Here is a 19,053-nt window from a genome sequence, read left to right as displayed (position 1 = left end):
GGCCACTTGCTCCGGGTTCTAAACCCGGTCTTACCTGACTCTCGAGGAAAGTGCTGGCCCCAGAGACAGAAAGTAAAGAAGCTGCCATCTTCAAAAGCCAGCTCTAGACAGCACCCATCATCAGTCTTGTGGCAAGCCTGACTTTTTATGGGCTTGCTCAGGCTGGGAGAGTCAGAATCTATCCGCCTGGGTCCACCCCTTTCTTAGATTTTTGAGTCATTTGTTTAGGCCAGTGGTTTGAAAAAGTCACAGACGGGGGTTATAAGCACAAGAGAAACTATTCTTGCAGAGTGAAAACCAGCTTGTAGTTTTTCCTGTTATTCATTTTGAGCTTCCTCTTCCTTACCACTGAACATTGTTTAAGGAATTATTTCAGTACTAAATTGCAGTAATTTCTATTTCCTTAAATTTCTATTTTCTTAAATTTCTTTCTGACATACATTCGTAGCCTCAGCTTTTTTTTTTAAATCTTGTATTTCTCTACCATATGTATTCTTCTATGCTTATATTCCAAATCAAGTCCAATCTACATGAAGTCAAGGTCTATATCTTACTGAACTTTTTAATCCTTATAGGACCTCACATCTTATATTGCATAATGTGGGTGTTTGAGAAATATTTGGTAAATTAATCAACTTCATAGGCAGTATATTTTGAACTTAATGATAGCACCTAAAACTATCCTAAAGGGCAAGTAACTACATTCCCAGTACACAAAATCACATACATAAAGATACAAAATCCATCTTTTTGATACATAGCTTCAACTTTTGACAGCCACCTTTCAAAAATTTGGTGATGGTGCCATCCCAGCCTGGTGCCCTGTGCAAAAGACATTTCCCCTGCAAAATGGTGTTTCATTTTCCTGAACTGTGTACAGGATTGTCACTTTTCTTTGTTTCTTCAGAAATGAGTCCCTTCATACAATAAATCATCATCATTTCTTCTTTCTGAAGTCATCTCAGTCTATCGTATTTTATATATAAATATATATATATATATATTCACAAATTGACTTAACAAAGCTTGAGTCCTCAACCAGGGCTCACTGCGAATGGCACCCTCTAGGACTAGTCAGTGTATAAATGCATAACCACACACAGTGCCCTTGAAGTTAAGAGCTCTGTGCTAGAAGAATCCAGCACTTAGAGCACAGAGTTTAACAGGAATTTGCTGTCCTTTGATTTTTTTCCCCCCTGCTGTATATTATTTCCAGATTTTAGCATTATGACTTTTAAATTCTTTTCTCTGCAATGCAGAACCTGAATAGACAAGCAAAACAATATATCTAGTGTGTAAGACAGAAAATCAGTTGTTGGCCTACTTGACATAGGTTCAGCTTAATTTTTTTTAATTTGGATTTTTTAGGAAGTTGTTATTGTGGGGTAAATTTGATACATTTGATCACATCAGGTTAGTGTTACTTCTCTTAGTTGAAACATAATGAAGAGCTAGAGTTTATAAACATGGCTCCAATGGGTACAAGCTCTCGTTGAATGGACATTTTGGTAAGCTAACACCATTTTTGAATGTAGCTACAAAAGTTGTCATCAAATCCTAGAATTATAATGGGAGAAAGTCTGGGAAGGAAGTAATCTAATTCACCTGTTTTAGTGCATATATATTCTAAAGACCAAATGAAATAAACTGGAGTTTTCTCTTTACTGACTTAGATCCTATACAAAGAAGGTAGGTGAATTCCCTCATGCTTCTTCTTTCCTATTTTTTCCTTTTACACACACACACACACACACACTTGCACATGTGTGTATGGTTGCCAAATTTTCTACAGTGCATGTGATGATTTTGACAATCAGAGGAAAAAAACGCACAATAATAAGTGTATAGCACACAGTACATACTCAATAAATTTTGTTGAATGGGAAAAAAATACATTTGAAAACATGAATTATAAAATCAAGTCTTGTCCCTTGATTTAAAAAAAATTGTATGGGCTTCCCTGGTGGCGCAGTGGTTGAGAATCCGCCTACCAATGCAGGGGACACGGGTTTGAGCCCTGGTCCAGGAAGATCCCACATGCCGTGGAGCAACTAGGCCTGGGTGCCACAACTACTGAAGCCTGCGAGCCACAACTACTGAAGTCTGTGCGCCTAGAGCCCGTGCTCTGCAACAAGAGAAGCCACCACAATGAGAAACCCTCGTACCGCAATGAAGAGTAGTCCCCGCTCGCCGCAACTAAGAAAGCCCATGCGCAGCAACGAAGACCCAACACAGCCAAAAATAAATAAATAAATAAATAAATACATTTATTTTAAAAATCATAGATACAGTCTCAGGACATAACCAACCCTGTAAACAAAGATTTATGCACAAGTATTTATTGCAGAGTTATAGAAATGAAAAAAATGGAAGCAATCTAAATAGTCAATAATAAAAGAATTATGAGATAAATGCTATATCCATGAGGAAATATTATGTAACCCTTTAAACTGTATTTATAACAACTTTAAAGGACATGGGTAAATGCTCATGACATAATGTTAAATTTATAAAATCAAGGGCCTACTAAGTTGTATTTCAGTACAAGTTTAGCTCTGTAAGGACACAGTGCACGGAAAGAAGAACTGGAAGGGAATATACTAAAATGTTAATAGTGTTTCAAGGTAGTGAGACTACTGAGGTTTTTTTTTGCCTCTTTACCGTATTTCAGAATTTGTCTCAAATAATAAAGGTGCATTATTTTGCTGATGATAAAACAGTTAAAAACTAGAAAAATGTTTCTATGGAAGAGAATTTATTCATGTAGCAGCTCAAAATCAATGAAAAGTTTATGCATTTATAATCTAAACTAAACCCATCAGATGGTTTTAATTATAATGCTATGAGAGTCACATAATTGAGTTTCCATTATCCCTGCAGGTAATCTGTTCCAAAGTATAACAATCAAAAAATGTCAAGTTTACCTTCAATTCTTTGGTTTCTATTTGGATCCATTATGACTCAGTGACTTTGTGGGAATATGTGCGCTTATATCACATTCTAACATCTTCCTTTTACTAAATAATCTATTCGTTTCATCTTCTCTTCCTTGCATTTTCTTATTTTATTGTCTCTTAATTGTTTTATTTTATTCTGTATTATCTCAAGTTCCTGGGGTGCTAATTCTCTCATTTATTGTCTCCTGACTCTCCCTTATGGTGGATCATTTCCTCATGTAGTCTGTAATTTTTAATTGTGAGCATATCTTAAGCAGGTACATTGTTTCTTTAGATGTTCCAGGTGTTTTGCATTATAAAAGTGTCCTCAAAGAAAGATTTTGTATTTGCTTCTGGCCCAGCTCTCGGGGATTCCACCCCATTCAGGACCCATTTTCATAATTTCTGGGCTTGGGATTCTCATACCATGCAGATGGTGTTAATTCAGATCTTATACCTCTGCATAGGTTTGTGTTTTTTTTTAGAAATTTATTTATTTTATTTATTTATTTTTGGCTGTGTTGGGTCTTCATTGCTGCGTGTGGGCTTTCTCTAGTTGCGGCGAGCGGGGGCTACTCTTCCTTGCAGTGCACGGGCTTCTCATTGCGGTGGCTTCTCTTGTTGTGGAGCACAGACTCTAGAGCACAGGTTCAGTAGTTGTGGCACACGGGCTTAGGTGCTCCGCGGCATGTGGGATCTTCCCGGACCAGGGATCGAACCCGTGTCCCCTGCATTAGCAGGCGGATTCTCAACCACTGCATCATCAGGGAAACCCCTGCATGGAGTTTTCATTTCTCAGAGGAGACTCCTTACTATGCACAAAGTGCCAAGGGCACAAGCTTCCTTTATGCAACCAGTGTGGTGTGTCTAATGCTCTCTTCACAGAAGGGCCAGACCTCCAAGACTCTGCTCTGAAGCAGAGGTCTTGGTTCTAGCTCCCCACCTGGTGTGAGCCCTCAGTCATGGCCTTCATCCCTATATGGATACACAGCCATACCCAGCCTGTGGCTGGGCCCAGTGTCCCCAGGACTTTGATGTCATCTCATACACATATTGCTCTAGTTTTGAGTTCTATCTTCGGTTCTGGTGCCTAGGTATTTCCTTTCAAGCTATATATATATATATATATTTTAAAAGTTTTTGCATCTTATCCAGAAATCCTATGGTTTGGAGTGAGAGGAGTTCTGTGGAATTCTTGGAACTCTGGAGTGGGAAGAGTTGTCTCAGCTGGATCTCGAGTCCTCAAGAGGGTTTCTGGACAACAGCATCTCAGACTATATTATCAGCACACCTCGTGTGTTACCATCCATTTTGAGGGAGTCACAAGAGATTAGTCATTAACAACAGTCAGAGCATCTAACTTTTTCAATTTTTCACCTTTTAAAACAAATTCAAGACTCTTCCTGTATGATAACATGACCTTCATTTCCTCAAATTCTTTAGTAGGTAGAAATGCTCTAAGAATGTCATCTTTTGTGTATGTTGAGGTGGGCAAAAAAGCTAAGAAGTTACTCTGGACTGTGTTCACCACTCTTTTAGGCATCATCTGAAGACATCCTCAACACCAAACCATGATCAAATTAATTCTTTAAAAATAAACATAATGACAAGAAGAAAACTAGATTTACTTTCTGCATCTTTCCCAAGATTTTTCTTATGATAAATTCCAAAGTGAAGTTTCACCCAAATGAAACATAATTGATAAAGTATGTGCTGTAGTTGCTCAGTTACCATAATAGGGAAATGATGTGGGCTTTTCCCCTCACAGCAAGTCCAGTCCTGAACTTAGGCAAAGAGCTCAACAGAGGAAAAATGAAAGCTACCTTAATGGGGCACCTCTCACCTTTTGCCTCTTCTTCATGCCAGTGGCCACTCTTGCTCCTGAGATCTCTGCCATTTGCACCCACGTTCTCCTTACTGTTGATGAAAAATTTAAGGAGAGGTCTGGATACAGATAAGCACAACCCAAAGGCAATTGATTGGTAGGTTCTGATTTTTAGCTACATCACTAAGATGAGTTTTCCTTAATTATATGATACCTCAACAGAGAGTAATGGTAGGAATTATCTTTTTTAAAAAGACATAACATTTGTTTCCAGTTGTGTAGGACATCACCAAGATTTTTGTAAGCTTTTTTTGTCACCCGTCATCTCATTGGCTTTAAGAGAGTCCTCTAAGAAAAGGAGAGGGAGTTATTACTCATCTCACAGCAGAAGCTGTCAGTGCTAAAGGCCCTCAGGTGTCCCCTGGGCAAACCTGGGGCATCTGGGTTAGCATTGACCTGAAACCTTCCTTGACTCAAGTTTCCCTTTGCAGCCATGATCTTGATTCAGTGGTTCTTCCTAAACTTTGCTTCTCTTAGCTCAATAGTTGGGTCTCACCCTCTCATTCTGATCCCTCTGTATCTCAGCTCCATTACTTACTGAAATTCCCACGCATATCACTGCCCTCCCACCATAAATCTTCCCCCGGTTACTCCTGAAACGAACCCACACGGGCTTTCACATGAGCCAACTGCACATTTATCACTTCAATTGTATTGACCATTGGCCACAATCTTCTAAGTCGTAACAGATGAGCCCGGATGATTCACACAGGAATGGTAGGAATGACTGTGACAAATCTTTGGAAAGACAAACATGACTTGGTACCTCATTTGTGATGGGAAAATTTTCTAGCATGTAAAAGGCATCTGAATTTATTAGCTTGGTGTAGCTATAATGTAACCACTAATGTATGGGATTTTTTTTCTCACAGTCTGATAACAGCTTTATTGCATGCAAGCCTTTGTCGTTTATTGCTTCCTATGACTGTAAAAAGAGAAAAGAACATGTTATGCCTTGACTGGCTGACTTAGATTTGTGATTTATTTGATCAGAAATGTGCTCTCTAACCACAGCACTTCAATTTATGGTTGCAGTTGGTTTGACAGTAGATGAAAAAACATAATTAGAGAGCACTTAGGAAAACGAGCTGCTTCCCTAAATTACAGTTTCTAATTTGGTCATTATTTTAGGCCCAAACGCCACTTGAGTTTTGATTTTTGCCCCATAATTTTATAAAAGTCATATGGATAAGTCAAAAGGGCTAACTAGGTGATGACAAGGCCGTGAAGTCTCTTTACGTTGCTTCAGCCTGAAGAGGAGGATCTGTCTGTCCAGGGTCACACTTTTGTGTGTGAGGAGCAGGAAACAGCAGGGAGATGAAAGGGAAGGGGCTGGGAGCTACAAGTCTGTGGTACAAAGATGAAAACACCTGTGGCGAGGGCAGAACGTGGACAGAGAGGGGAGAGTCCTGGCGCTCGGCTCTGCCCCGTGCCTGGGCACAGAAACAGTGGTGCAGCATTAGTCTGAAGAGAACGTGAGAAAAACAGATCTCCCAGAAACAGACTCACAGACATAGAGAACAGACTTGTGGTTGCCAAAGGGGAGGGGGAGTGGGGAAGCAATGGATTGGGAGTTTGGATTAGCAGATGCAAACTATTATATATAGAATGGATAAACAACAAGGTCCTACTGTATAGCACAGGGAACTATATTCAATATCCTGTAATAAACCATAATAGGAAAGAATATGGAAAGGAATATATATATGTATAACTGGATCACTTTGCTGTACAGCAGAAATTAACACAGCATTATAAATCAACTATGCTTCAATAAAATAAATTTTTTTGTTTGTTTATTTTTGTTTTTCTTGTTACTCATTTTCAAATATCTTTATTCACAAACCTGTTATTATCAGTCAGTTCGAATGCCATATGTATGATAAAATAGATTATAAGAAGTATCATATTTACAATGAAATCATTATTTTATATAGCTGAATTAACTGATAGGCTACTTCCTGCAATAATAACTTAATGGGCCCAATTCTACCTTTTGAATGGACCAATTTTATGATTCTCCTAGAAAGTTTTGAGTTGGGTATAGTTTCTTGGTGCTTCTTTCTGTGATCCAAGGCTTAAGAGAAAATCCCTGGAAATTCCAGCAACTGGAACCAGACCTCTCCAGGATTGAGGAGAGACAGGAGTGAGAAAAAAGACATCCTGTCACATCTTAAAAGTCCCACAACTGCTATGCTTTGCAGGAGGAAAGAATCAGTCCCAAGAATTATACTGAACATTTCTCAATCGTCAATATCAAGGATTAATCTCTAAAACAAGTTTGCAGATAGAAGCTATTCAGCTAGTCATTAACTAAAATGCATATGCAATACAGTCAAGGATGTTGTGCTTACAAAACCACATACATCTTATTTATCTCTAATTTTAAAATAATTCTTTCCCTTATTGGGTATGCAAGTGAGCAATGGAGAAAGTGGTGCATCTGCAATACCGGCTGGTGCTAAGGATTTCAGTGCTTCCAGAAGATGGGGGCTAGAGAATTTAACCAGGCACCGGAGGGGTTCTTCTCTCTCAGCCAGGATGCCCCCATTTAGGTCACTTTTGAATTTCGTTTCAAGCTTATATTGTGCAAATTCGAGTCTTGGTTGTGGATAGTCTCCAAAAATTTCTTGAGTCACTCTCTGGACTCTCTCTTTTTCTATTTTGTTTTCATGAATGATCCTTGAATCCATATTTATATCTAGCCCAAGGCTTCTTTCTTGTACAGGTGTAGTAGAGTTGTGAGTTTCAAAGGTCTGATTATACTGTTTAAAAACAGTATAAGAGCGTCCAGATACCGGCTTCTGAGGTCCATTTTCACAATCTGATGGTGTTTGCTAGCAATTGTCAGTGCCTGACCCAGAAGGGGTAGGTGGCTTTTCAGTTGGGAGGAAGAAGCGAAGGCATGTGGAGTTTGGGAATAATACACCACGTAAGCAGGTTTGTACTGGTTTGGCTTTCTATACTGTGTTCCCCAGGCAATTCGAATCCATACTGCATTCTCCTCGGCGTCTCTGAAGCTGACTGTCACATTTTTTAATGCTCTCTTAAGAATTTTTCTTAAGAATTTTGAATTGTTCCATATCAAAAAGGTCAATGTCTTCACCTGGTCCTTTACTCATCTCAAAAACATCTCAAACTTTCTGATGCCAATGAAATTGAGTATAAATGATGTCTAAAAGAGCTGCATCATTGAGACTTGCACAATTCTCCTCACAAATCAGAACCAAGTCCTGAAGGAGAGATTCCTTTTTCTGCCAGAAGTTTACAGTCTGCAGTTGATTTTCAGACAAAAAATTCCAGGTTTTTAGTATTGTCATCATTTCAGTCATTGGGATTTTCAAGGTGGTCCTCCTGAAAAACTCGGAAACAGTTTCATCCATCTCTTTGGCACTTGGGACTTGGGGCAGTCGCGAAAGAGTTGCCTCAGAGGCGTGGGACGAGGCTTCTTCAAGGCTCCCGCCACACTTGGGGGCCCGATGCCATGCCGCCAGGGGTTCTCTTACCGTCTCACATCCGGCTGGCTCCCTCCTCATCAGCTGTTCCCCAATAAAATAAATTAAAAAAAAATAATAGAAAAGCAGATCTCCAAGGTCATGGCTCTGATGAGTGGCTGGCATATAATGCTGGTAAGGATGGTCTGGGGTAGACTAAAGAAGAGAACAACTGAACTTGGCAGAAAGAATAACTATGAGAGGGATTATTGATTTATTTTCAGTATTTAGCAGATATACTGGATCTCTTATTTTTTTATTTTTAATTTTTAAAATTTATTTTATTTTTAACATCTTTATTGGAGTATAACTGCTTTACAGTGGTGTGTTAGTTTCTGCTTTATAAAAAAGTGAATCAGCTATACATATACATATATCCCCATATCTCCTCCCTCTTACGTCTCCCTCCTATCCTCCCTATCCCACCCCTCTAGGTGGTCACAAAGCACCGAGCTGATCTCTCTGTGCTATGTGGCTGCTTCCCACTAGCTATCTATTTTACATTTGGTAGTGTATATATGTCAATGCCACTCTCTCACTTTGTCCCAGCTTACCCTTCCCTCTCCCCGTGTCCTCAAGTCCATTCTCTACGTCTGCGTCTTTATACCTGTCCTGCCCCTAGGTTCTTCAGAACCTTTTTTTTTTTTTTTAGATTCCATATATATGTGTTAGCATAGGGTATCTGTTTTTCTCTTTCTGACTTACTTCACTCTGTATGACAGACTCTAGGTCCATCCACCTCACTACAAATAACTCAATTTCATTTATTTTTATGGCTGACTAATATTCCATTGTATATATGTGCCACATCTTCTTTATCCATTCATCTGTCGATGGACACGTAAGTTGCTTCCATATCCTGGCTATTGTAAATAGAGGTGCAATGAACATTGTGGTACATGACTCTTTTTGAATTATGGTTTTCTCAGGGTATATGCCCAGTAGTGGGATTGCTGGGTTATAGGATAGTTCTATTTTTAGTTTTCTAAGGAACCTCCATACTGTTCTCCATAGTGGCTGTATCAATTTACATTCCCACCAACAGTGCTAGAGGGTTCCCTTTTCTCCACACCCTCTCCAGCATTTATTGTTTCTAGATTTTTTTTTTTTAACTTTGGGTTTATTTATTTATTTATTTATTTATTTATTTATGGCTGTGTTGGGTCTTCGTTTCTGCGTGAGGGCTCTCTCCAGTTGCGGCAAGTGGGGGCCACTCTTCATCACGGTGCGCAGGCCTCTCATTATCGTGGCCTCTCTTTCTGTGGAGCACAGGCTCCAGACGCGCGGGCTCAGTAATTGTGGCTCACGGGCCTAGTTGCTCCGTGGCATGTGGGATCTTCCCAGACCAGGGTCCGAACCCGTGTCCCCTGCATTGGCAGGCAGATTCTCAACCACTGCGCCACCAGGGAAGCCCTAGATTTTTTGATGATGGCCATTCTGACCAGTGTGAGGTGATACCTCACTGTAGTTTTGATGTGCATTTCTCTAATGATTAGTGATGTTGAGCATCTTTTCATGTGTTTGTTGGCAATCTGTATATCTTCTTGGGAGAAATGTCTATTTAGGTCTTCTGCCCACTTTTGGATTGGGTTGTCTGCTTTTTTGATATTGAGCTGCATGAGCTGCTTGTAAATTTTGGAGATTAATCCTTTGTCAGTTGCTTCATTTGCAAATATTTTCTCCCATTCTGAGGGTTGTCTTTTCATCTTGTTTATGGTTTCCTTTGCTGTGCAAAAGCTTTTAAGTTTCACTAGGTCCCATTTGTTTATTTTTGTATGTATTTCCATTTCTCTAGGAATTGGGTTAAAAAGGATCTTGCTGTGATTTATGTCATAGAGTGTTCTGCCTGTGTTTTCCTCTAAGAGTGTTATAGTGTCCGGCGTTACATTTAGGTCTTTAATCCATTTTGAGTTTATTTTTGTGTACGGTGTTAGGGAGTGTTCTAATTTCATTCTTTTACATGTAGCTGTCCAATTTTCCCAGCACCACTTATTGAAGAGGCTGTCTTTTCTCCACTGTATATTCTTGCCTCCTTTATCAAAAATAAGGTGACCATATGTGCATGGGTTTATCTCTGGGCTTTCTACCCTGTTCCATTGATCTATATTTCTGTTTTTGTGCCAGTACCATACTGTCTTCATTACTGTAGCTTTGTAGTATAGTCTGAAGTCCAGGAGCCTATTTCCTCCAGCTCCGTTTGTCTTTCTCAAGATTGTTTTGGCTGTTCGGGGTCTTTTGTATTTCCATACAAATTGTGAAATTTTTTGTTCTAGTTCTGTGAAAAATGCCATTGGTAGTTTGATAGGGATTGCACTGAATCTGTAGATTGCTTTGGGTAGTATAGTCATTTTCACAATGTTGATTCTTCCAATCCAAGAACATGGTATATCTCTCCATCTGTTTGTATCATCTTTAATTTCTTTCATCAGTGTCTTATAATTTTCTGCATACAGGTCTTTTGTCTCCTTAGGTAGGTTTATCCCTAGGTATTTTATTCTTTTTGTTGCAGTGGTAAATGGGAGTGTTTCCTTAAATTCTCTTTCAGATTTTTCATCATTAGTGTATAGGAATGCAAGAGATTTCTGTGCATTAATTTTGTATCCTGCTACTTTACCAAATTTATTGATTAGCTCTAGTAGTTTTCTGGTAGCATCTTTAGGATTCTCTATGTATAGTATCATGTCATCTGCAAACAGTAACAGCTTTACTTCTTTTCTGATTTGGATTCCTTTTTTTTCTTTTTCTTCTCTGATTGCTGTGGCTAAAACTTCCAAAACAATGTTGAATAATAGTGGTGAGAGTGGACAACCTTGTCTTGTTCCTGATCTTAGACGAAATGGTTTCAGTTTTTCACCATTGAGAATGATGTTGGCTGTGGGTTTGTCATATATGGCCTTTATTATGTTGAGGTAAGTTCCCTCAGAATGTATGCCTACTTTCTGGAGAGTTTTTTCATAAATGGGTGTTGAAGTTTGTCGAAAGCTTTTTCTGCATCTATTGAGACGATCATATGGTTTTTCTCCTTCCATTTGTTAATATGGTGTATTACATTGATTGATTTGAGTATATTGAAGAATCCTTGCATTCCTGGGATAAACCCCACTTGATCATGGTGTATGATCCTTTTAATGTGCTGTTGGATTCTGTTTGTTTGTATTTTGTTGAGGAGTTTTACATTTATGTTCATCAGTGATATTGGCCTGTAGTTTTCTTTCTTTGTGACATCTTTGTCTGGTTTTGGTATCAGGGTGATGGTGGCCTCATAGAATGATTTGGGGAGTGTTCCTCCCTCTGCTATATTTGGAAGAGTTTAAGAAGGATAGGTGTTAGCTTTTCTCTAAATGTTTGATAGAATTCGCCTGTGAAGCCATCTGGTCCTGGGCTTTTGTTTGTTGGAAGATTTTTAACCACAGTTTCAATTTCATATTGGTCTGTTTATATTTTCTATTTCTTCCTGGTTCAGTCTCAGAAGGTTGTGCTTTTCTAAGAATTTGTCCATTTCTTCCAGGTTGTCCATTTTATTGGCATATAGTTGCTTGTAGTAATCTCTCATGATCCTTTGTATTTCTGCAGTGTCAGTTGTTACTTCTCCTTTTTCATTTCTAATTCTATTGATTTGAGTCCTCTCCCCTTTTTTCTTGATAAGTCTGGCTAATGGTTTATCAATGTTATTTATCTTCTCAAAGAACCAGCTTTTAGTTTTATTGATCTTTGTTATTTTTTCCTTCATTTCTTTTTCATTTATTTCTGATCTGATCTTTATGATTTCTTTCCTTCTGCTAACTTTGGTGTCTTTTTGTTCTTCTTTCTCTAATTGCTTTAGGTGTAAGGTTAGGTTGTTTATTTGAGATGTTTCTTGTTTCTTGAGGTAGGATTGTATTGCTATAGACTTCCCTCTTAGAACTGCTTTTGTTGCATCCCATAGGTTTTGGGTTGTCTTGTCTTCATCGTCATTTGTTTCTAGGTATTTTTTGATTTCCTTTTTGATTTCTTCTGTGATATCTTGGTTATTTAGTAGTGTATTGTTTAGCCTCCATGTGTTTGTATTTTTTAAGATTTTTTCCTGTAATTGACATCTAGTCTCATAGTGTTGTGGCCGGAAAAGATACTTGGTATGATTGCAATTTTCTTAAATTTACCAAGGCTTGATTTGTGACCCAAGATATGATTTATCCTGGAGAATGTTCCATGAGCACTTGAGAAGAAAGTGTATTCTGTTGTTTTTGGATGGAATGTCCTATAAATATCAGTTACGTCCATCTCGTTTAATGTATCATTTAAAGCTTGTGTTTCCTTATTTATTTTCATTTTGGTTGCTAGATCTCTTTTAAATCTTCCCCACTTTTTGTTTAAAATCAAAGGATTGGTTGAGGCTGAGACAATGACAGTTGTGAGAAAAAGTGGGAAATTTAGAGTTTGGCACTTATGGGTTCTTATTCAGAAATCTCATAAAAATCCACAGTAGGCACAATATAAAGAGATGAGAGGCATCAACAAAGACAGCATCTGAAAAATGATGAGGAGGTCAAAAGATAAGACACTGGACACCCTTCAAATGCTATTTCTCCTAGCATTTAAGTCTTTTTAAATCTCACTATCCTCAGTTAATCCTTAAAAAACATAATTTATTTTCCATTTAGTGACTGACAAAGGGCTATCAATTCTTCACTTAGGCAATGTGATGATTAATTTTATGTTAGATCATAAAATGTCAGACTGGGCTAATGGATGCCCAGGTAGCTGGTAAAACACTATTTCTGGGTGTGTCTGTGAGAATGTCTCCAAAAGAGATTAGCATTTGGTTGAGTAGATTGAGTAACGATCTGCCCTCACCATTGTGGGTGGGCATCATCCAATCCACTGAGGGTCCAAACAGGATAAAAAAGGGAAAGCAAGGGCAAAATCTTGGCTTTCTCTTCTTGAGCTTGAATGCCTATCTTCTCCTGCCCCCAGACATTAAAGTTCCTGGTTCTTGGGCCTTCACACTCCAGGACTTACAGCAGTGCCCACTCCTACCCTTCCATCCCACCCACACCCCCCTCCGCTTCGCAGGACTCAAACTGAATTATTCCACCAGCTTTCCTCATTCTCCAGCTTGCAGAGGACAGATTGCGGGACTTCTCAGCCACCAAAACTGTGTGAGCCAATTCATATAATAAATATCTTCAGTCTATCTACTATCTAGCCATCCATCTATCCATCCATCCATCCATCCTATTGGTTCTGTTTCTCTGGAGAACCCTAATATAGCCAATTTCTTCACATAAAAACTATTCTGTTATAGAGAGAATATGAAGCAGACTGAAAAGTATAATCAGACTTCTCTTCCTCTTCTATTCCATTCCCTTCCCTTCCTTTCTCTTCTCTTCTTAAACAATTCAGTCCTAAGCTATTAGGTGGGACAAAGCAAGGCATGTGTCTGTGGTAGTAGGGGTGGAGTGTGAGGAGCCATGATGGCCTGGCATGGGGCACCAGAGTCTGAGCAGAGAGGAAAGGGTGCCCATCAGAGGTGCAGCCCTGTGCAAATGCAGAGCCCCAGTGGAGTATAGAGGCCATTCCATGGAGGTGGAGGTCTTAGCCTAAGTAGGGTAAGGAGGTAGGGTTGCCAGATTTAGCCAAGGGAAAAAAAAAGCCAATAAAACAAAACCTGACACCCTATTAAATTTGAATTTCAGATAAACAATGAAAAATTTTTTAGTATAAATATGTCTCAAATCTTGCATGAATTGTTTGTAGTTTATCTGAAATTCAAATTTAACTGGACATCCTGTATTTTATCTGGCAACATTATGAGGAGGGCATCCACACAGAGGGTGGCCTGCTGTTGGGTGTGGAGTTCCAGTGGGTGCGAAGGGCATCCATGAAGAAGGTGGGAAGTGGCTTGAGCTGGGGAGTCAGAGCTGGAGCAGAGAAAGAGGGCACTAGCACGGGAGATGGGGCAGCAGAGGAGGCGTGAGGTTCTTAGAAAATCAAGGTGTCTGCAGGGCGATGCTAGCTCCAAAGGCTCTAGGGGAGAATCCTTCCAGCGTCAGATGGCTTGTGGCTGCAGAAGTCCAATCTCTGCCTCTGTCCTTGTATGGCCTTCCCTTCTTCTCCCTGTGTGTCTCTCCTCTCTGTGTGTGTTTTTTATAAAGACACCTGCCATTGGATTTAAGTTCCACCCAGATAATCCAAGATGATCCCACCTTGAGATCTTAATTACATCTGCAAAGCCCCCTTTTTCAAGTAAGGTCACATTCACAGGTTCCAGGGGTTAGGATGTGGACATATAATTTTGGGGACCACCATTCAATCCACTTACAGTTAGTCATATATAGAAAATTGATCAAATAAGCAAATGTTTTAAAGATAATAGAAGCCTGGTTTTTCCTAACGGAGAACAATATAAAAAGATATTGGATTGGAATTAGGTGTGTCAGTGTGAACATATACTTTTTAATATATAACTAGAGAAATAATTCTAGATGGAAATGTCTACCTGTGTGTATACCTGTATGCTGTCTACTGGCCAGCAACATCCCAGTAGCAATGAATACATCTAGCACCCAGGTCCTGGCTTCTAAATACCATTTTCCACTAAAGGGAATCAAGTTTCCTTGGAGAAGTGGCTGATTCCAGGGCCGGTGCAAGAAAAGTACAAGGCAATCCTAGAATATTTTGTTGTACCAGAAAACAAAGAGGTTTTCAAAAAATAAAGAAGACATGTCAAAAGGACACAGAAGCCAACTTGAATAGGCTCCCAGTTGCCAAATCGGGGACAAACTGAACGTGGACATAAATAATGATAACAATGGATTATAATCCATGAATAAAACATGAATCCATGAGTCCATACTGATCTAAATGAGTGAATAAATTAAAAGTTTGATGAGAAATAGAATATTTTCATAGCTCCAAAGAACCTCCCCACAAAGTATTTATTAATTACAAAGGGGAAAAGAGTAATTTTACAATGAAGAAGCCTGGCAGACACCACCTTAATCAAACGGTCAAAGTGAACATCATCAGTAATGGGACACGTAAATCACATACGACCTGGTAGACTGCAAAGAGGAAAACTCAGCATTAGTTCTGTTTTTCTTGCCAAATACTCATAATAAATTTCAGCTTAATCATGAGGAAATATAAATTAAACCCAAACTGATAAAATAAAAAAATAACAGGCCTGTACTCTTCCAGAGTGTCAAGACCATGAGATCAAGAAAAGGCTGAACCAATGTTCCAATATATAGGAAACTATATAGAGACATGACAACTGCATATAATACCTGACTCTGAATTGGATGCTTCTGCTATAAAGGAATTATTGGAACTATTGGCCAAACTTGAATGGAGACTATAAATTATTAGATGGTAGTAGTGTATCAATGTTAAGTTCTGGATTCGGGTTGTTATTCTATGGTTAAGTGGGAGAGTGTTATTTGTAGGAAAGCACACAGAGAAATATTCAGGGGTGATGTGGCATTGATAACTTACTCTCAAATGACTAAAGAAAATAAAATTCTTTGAATTGTACTTTCAACTTTTCTGTAATTGTTTCAAAATTTAAACCTGTTATTTCAAAATTTAAAAAAATGAACAAGTACAGTCAGAAAGGCCAAGAATTGTGTTCATATATGTCCACTGCAGCATTAGCTATAATATCAGAAAACTAAAAACATTGAAAATGTGTAACAATTTGTACATGATGATCTCAAGTGTGTTTAAAAATATGGAAAAATGATTATAAAGAAATATATGAAAATGTTAAGGTTATGTATATCTATGTGGAAGAGCTATGATTTTGTGTTTTTGCAGGGGTATGTATTATGTACAGAAGGAATGTTATGGTTCACTACTAGATAGTAGAATTATAAAGTAAATAGAAGTGAGGAAAGGGATTAGATGAAATCGTATGAAGTAGATAGTAGAATTGAATCATACAGAGAAATTGCACATATATGTCTTTAATTTCTGCCAAGTCAACTGTGCACACTCAAATTGTATTTTTCCTACAACCTAGGGCTGAAATGCAAGCCAACAACCTCGTCTGTTGCCTAACAATAGAAATGGTGATGGACTCCAACGCTGTAGGAAGAACTGGTTGCACTGAATTCACTAAGAAATGGTAAAGACTAGACTAATCCTGATTATTGCTGTACTCTGGGCAATTCAACACCTTTTCCAGGATAATTTTCATTTGACATGCTGTGTAGGAGGTAACCTTTGGTTAAAAAGTGACTCTAGCTTTGATTTTTAGGTTAAATTTTAACATTTACTTTAATTCCTTCTAGGGATCTTAACTAAATAGTCTACATTTTTAAAAAATTGAGATATAATTCACATAGCATAAAATTTTTGTTTTAATGATCCATTTTTAACATGGTGCAGGATATCCACAGTGAAAAAAGAATTTTCATTTTAAATAATTCTACAGATTTGTTGAAAAGAAATGGAAATTCAAATTTTAACATTTGGAAAGAAAAGTGATTAGATCAAATCAATGGGAAAAACGTTTGACTGGCCCCTTCATTAAAAACAACCAAGATTGGGGACTCATCTGAGCCTGGCTGTCGTAGCCGAAGTATTGATAGAAGTAAACAAAGTTTATCTTTAGTGACACCCTCGCAACAGACACACAGACACACACAGACACACACACACACACTTTTCTTTGTCTTTCTCTCTTTGGCACTTTTCCCCCGTCACTTCTTTTTGCCCTACCTCTGGACAAACTCCCTTTCCCCACTCAGGATCCACTGCGGGAGAAGTTGCAGTTTACTATGTGTGAGGCCTGGGCAATTTCACAACCTCTCCAAGCCTCACTTTCCTCCTGGTAAAATGGTTGTAAGAGTAGTTCCAGCTTTGTTACGATATTGTGAATATTTTTTAAAGGATTAATGTGAAGTGCTTTACATTAATTCTTCAATGTTACTTTTCTTTTGTATTAGTTTCCTGTCATTGCTGTAACAAATGACCACACACGGTGGTCTGAAACAACACACTGTGATAGCTTACAGTTGTGAAGGTTAGGAGTCTAACATGGGTCTCACTGGGCTAAGATCAAGGTGTTGGCAGGACTGTATTCCCTCTGGAGTCTCCAGGGGAAAATCAATTTCCTTGCCTTTTCAGCTTCTGGAGGCTGCCTGCCTTCCACGGCTCGTGGCCCCCTTCTTTCCATTCCCTCCAAGCTCTGCTTCCATGGTCACATCTCCTTCTTTGACCCTCTTGCCTTCCTCTTATATATAAGGACCCTTGTGATTCCATTGTGCCCACCCAGATAATCCAGGATAAACTCCCCATCTCAAGATCTGTAACTCATATCTGCAAAGTCCCTTGTGCCATGTAAATTGACATATTTGGTCATGGATATCTCTGGGGTTAGCATGCATTATTCTGCCTACCACACTTTCCCTTTCCTCCCATATTTCTTAACTCCCAGGTATTCCCAACCTGGCCCAAACCTCACTTTCTTGCTTGAGTTCTCTCAGGTCATCTACTCATGCCTCCACACTTCCAGCTATAACTTTTTCCTTCTCTTCCAGTTCAAACCCTACCCATTCCACAAGTCCCAGTCAAATCATGAGTCCTTTGGTAAAGCCTTCCCAGGCCATCGGCTTATAAAGATAGTTTCCTAAATCCCACTGCATATAGTAGCTGCACCACTCATTTGGCAAACACTCTGCCTTCTGGTCATATGTTCATGGCACACAGGTGCTGCATATACATTGAATGAATAAATGAATCTCCACAAGACCATAAGAAATTGACAGCCATGTCTTTTTTTTTTAGCTTTATTGAGATATAATTAACATATAACACTGTGTTAGTTTGTGTAAAATATGATGATATGATATACATATATATATTGCAAAATGATGACCATAATAAGGTTTATTAACACACCCATCGCCTAACATGATTACCATTTACTTGGTGTGCAAACATTTAAGATCTACTCTCTTAGCAATTTTCAAGTACACAATACAGTATTGCTAACTGGGACATTAGCTCCCCAGAACTTATTCACCTATAACTGGAAGTTTGTATCCTTTGACCAACATCTCCCCATTTCCCCCACCCCCCAGGCCCTGGCAATCACCAATCTACTTTAAGAACTGTGTCTTAAGCTACTTTCTAATCCAGCACTGAAGAATGGTTGAGGGGAGATATATGGCAATGATGAAAAGATAAAGCATGTCCAGGAGCTCCAGGGAGGAAATGTTCCAGAGTCCCATCTGTTTCTTTAGTTTAGAGCAATACCAACTACTTCCTACAAACACATCTAGGGCAAGGAGTCTTTACGTATTCTCTTTGGGCTGGTGTCAATGATAACTTTAGCAACAATTTTTCCTGGACTCTTCCTGCCCAGCTTTTCATGCTCTCTTGATTTGGTACCTGTGTGTATGGACAATAGAAGCTCTTACAGAAACACAAACGGCACCTCTGAGGAGTGCTCCAGAGCCCATGATGGTCTACAGAGGGTAGGGCAGAAGTGAGAAGTGGGGAAACCCTCTCAGTCTACCTCAGGATACTCTTCAGAATCTGTGGTCTGCCTTAGTTTGCACACCACTAGCATACTATTTACTGGCTGACATTTTTCATTCTTTTAAGAGTTTTGGAGAGGGGGCTTCTGTGATTCTATCTTATGCCCAAAGATGGATATCACTATTTCATGTGTAATTCTGTCTTTCTAGTTTATGATGACCATTTTCTGTAAGTAAGTGTTTTTACTTTTCTATTACTATTTTGAAAAAAT

At 38.8% G+C, this 19,053-nt stretch overlaps 1 protein-coding gene and 1 pseudogene across 7 annotated transcripts in view; both read right to left on the bottom strand.

The window, feature by feature from the left end:
• The window catches only part of LOC309663337 (cyclin-Y-like protein 1), a 117,403-nt gene that overhangs the window by 50,954 nt on the left and 47,396 nt on the right, over positions 1-19,053 (bottom strand). For 4 of the 6 annotated variants that reach the window (XM_082467256.1, XM_082467255.1, XM_082467258.1 and 1 more), the window contains one exon: positions 4,780-4,853. The exons of the other annotated variants lie outside the window; for them this stretch is intronic. In XM_082467256.1, coding sequence (XP_082323382.1) covers positions 4,780-4,853 — 74 coding nt within the window. The remainder of the gene's footprint in view (positions 1-4,779; positions 4,854-19,053) is intronic. 6 annotated transcript variants of the gene reach the window in all.
• LOC309663321 (centromere protein N pseudogene) lies at positions 4,871-8,441 on the bottom strand (annotated as a pseudogene). The gene has a single exon. The product of its transcript is annotated as a centromere protein N pseudogene (transcript).

Source organism: Balaenoptera physalus (genome assembly GCF_965194825.1).
Source record: "Balaenoptera physalus genome assembly, chromosome: 6".
NCBI classification, from domain to species: domain Eukaryota; kingdom Metazoa; phylum Chordata; class Mammalia; order Artiodactyla; family Balaenopteridae; genus Balaenoptera; species Balaenoptera physalus.
This window is presented reverse-complemented; position numbering and strand designations above follow the sequence as displayed.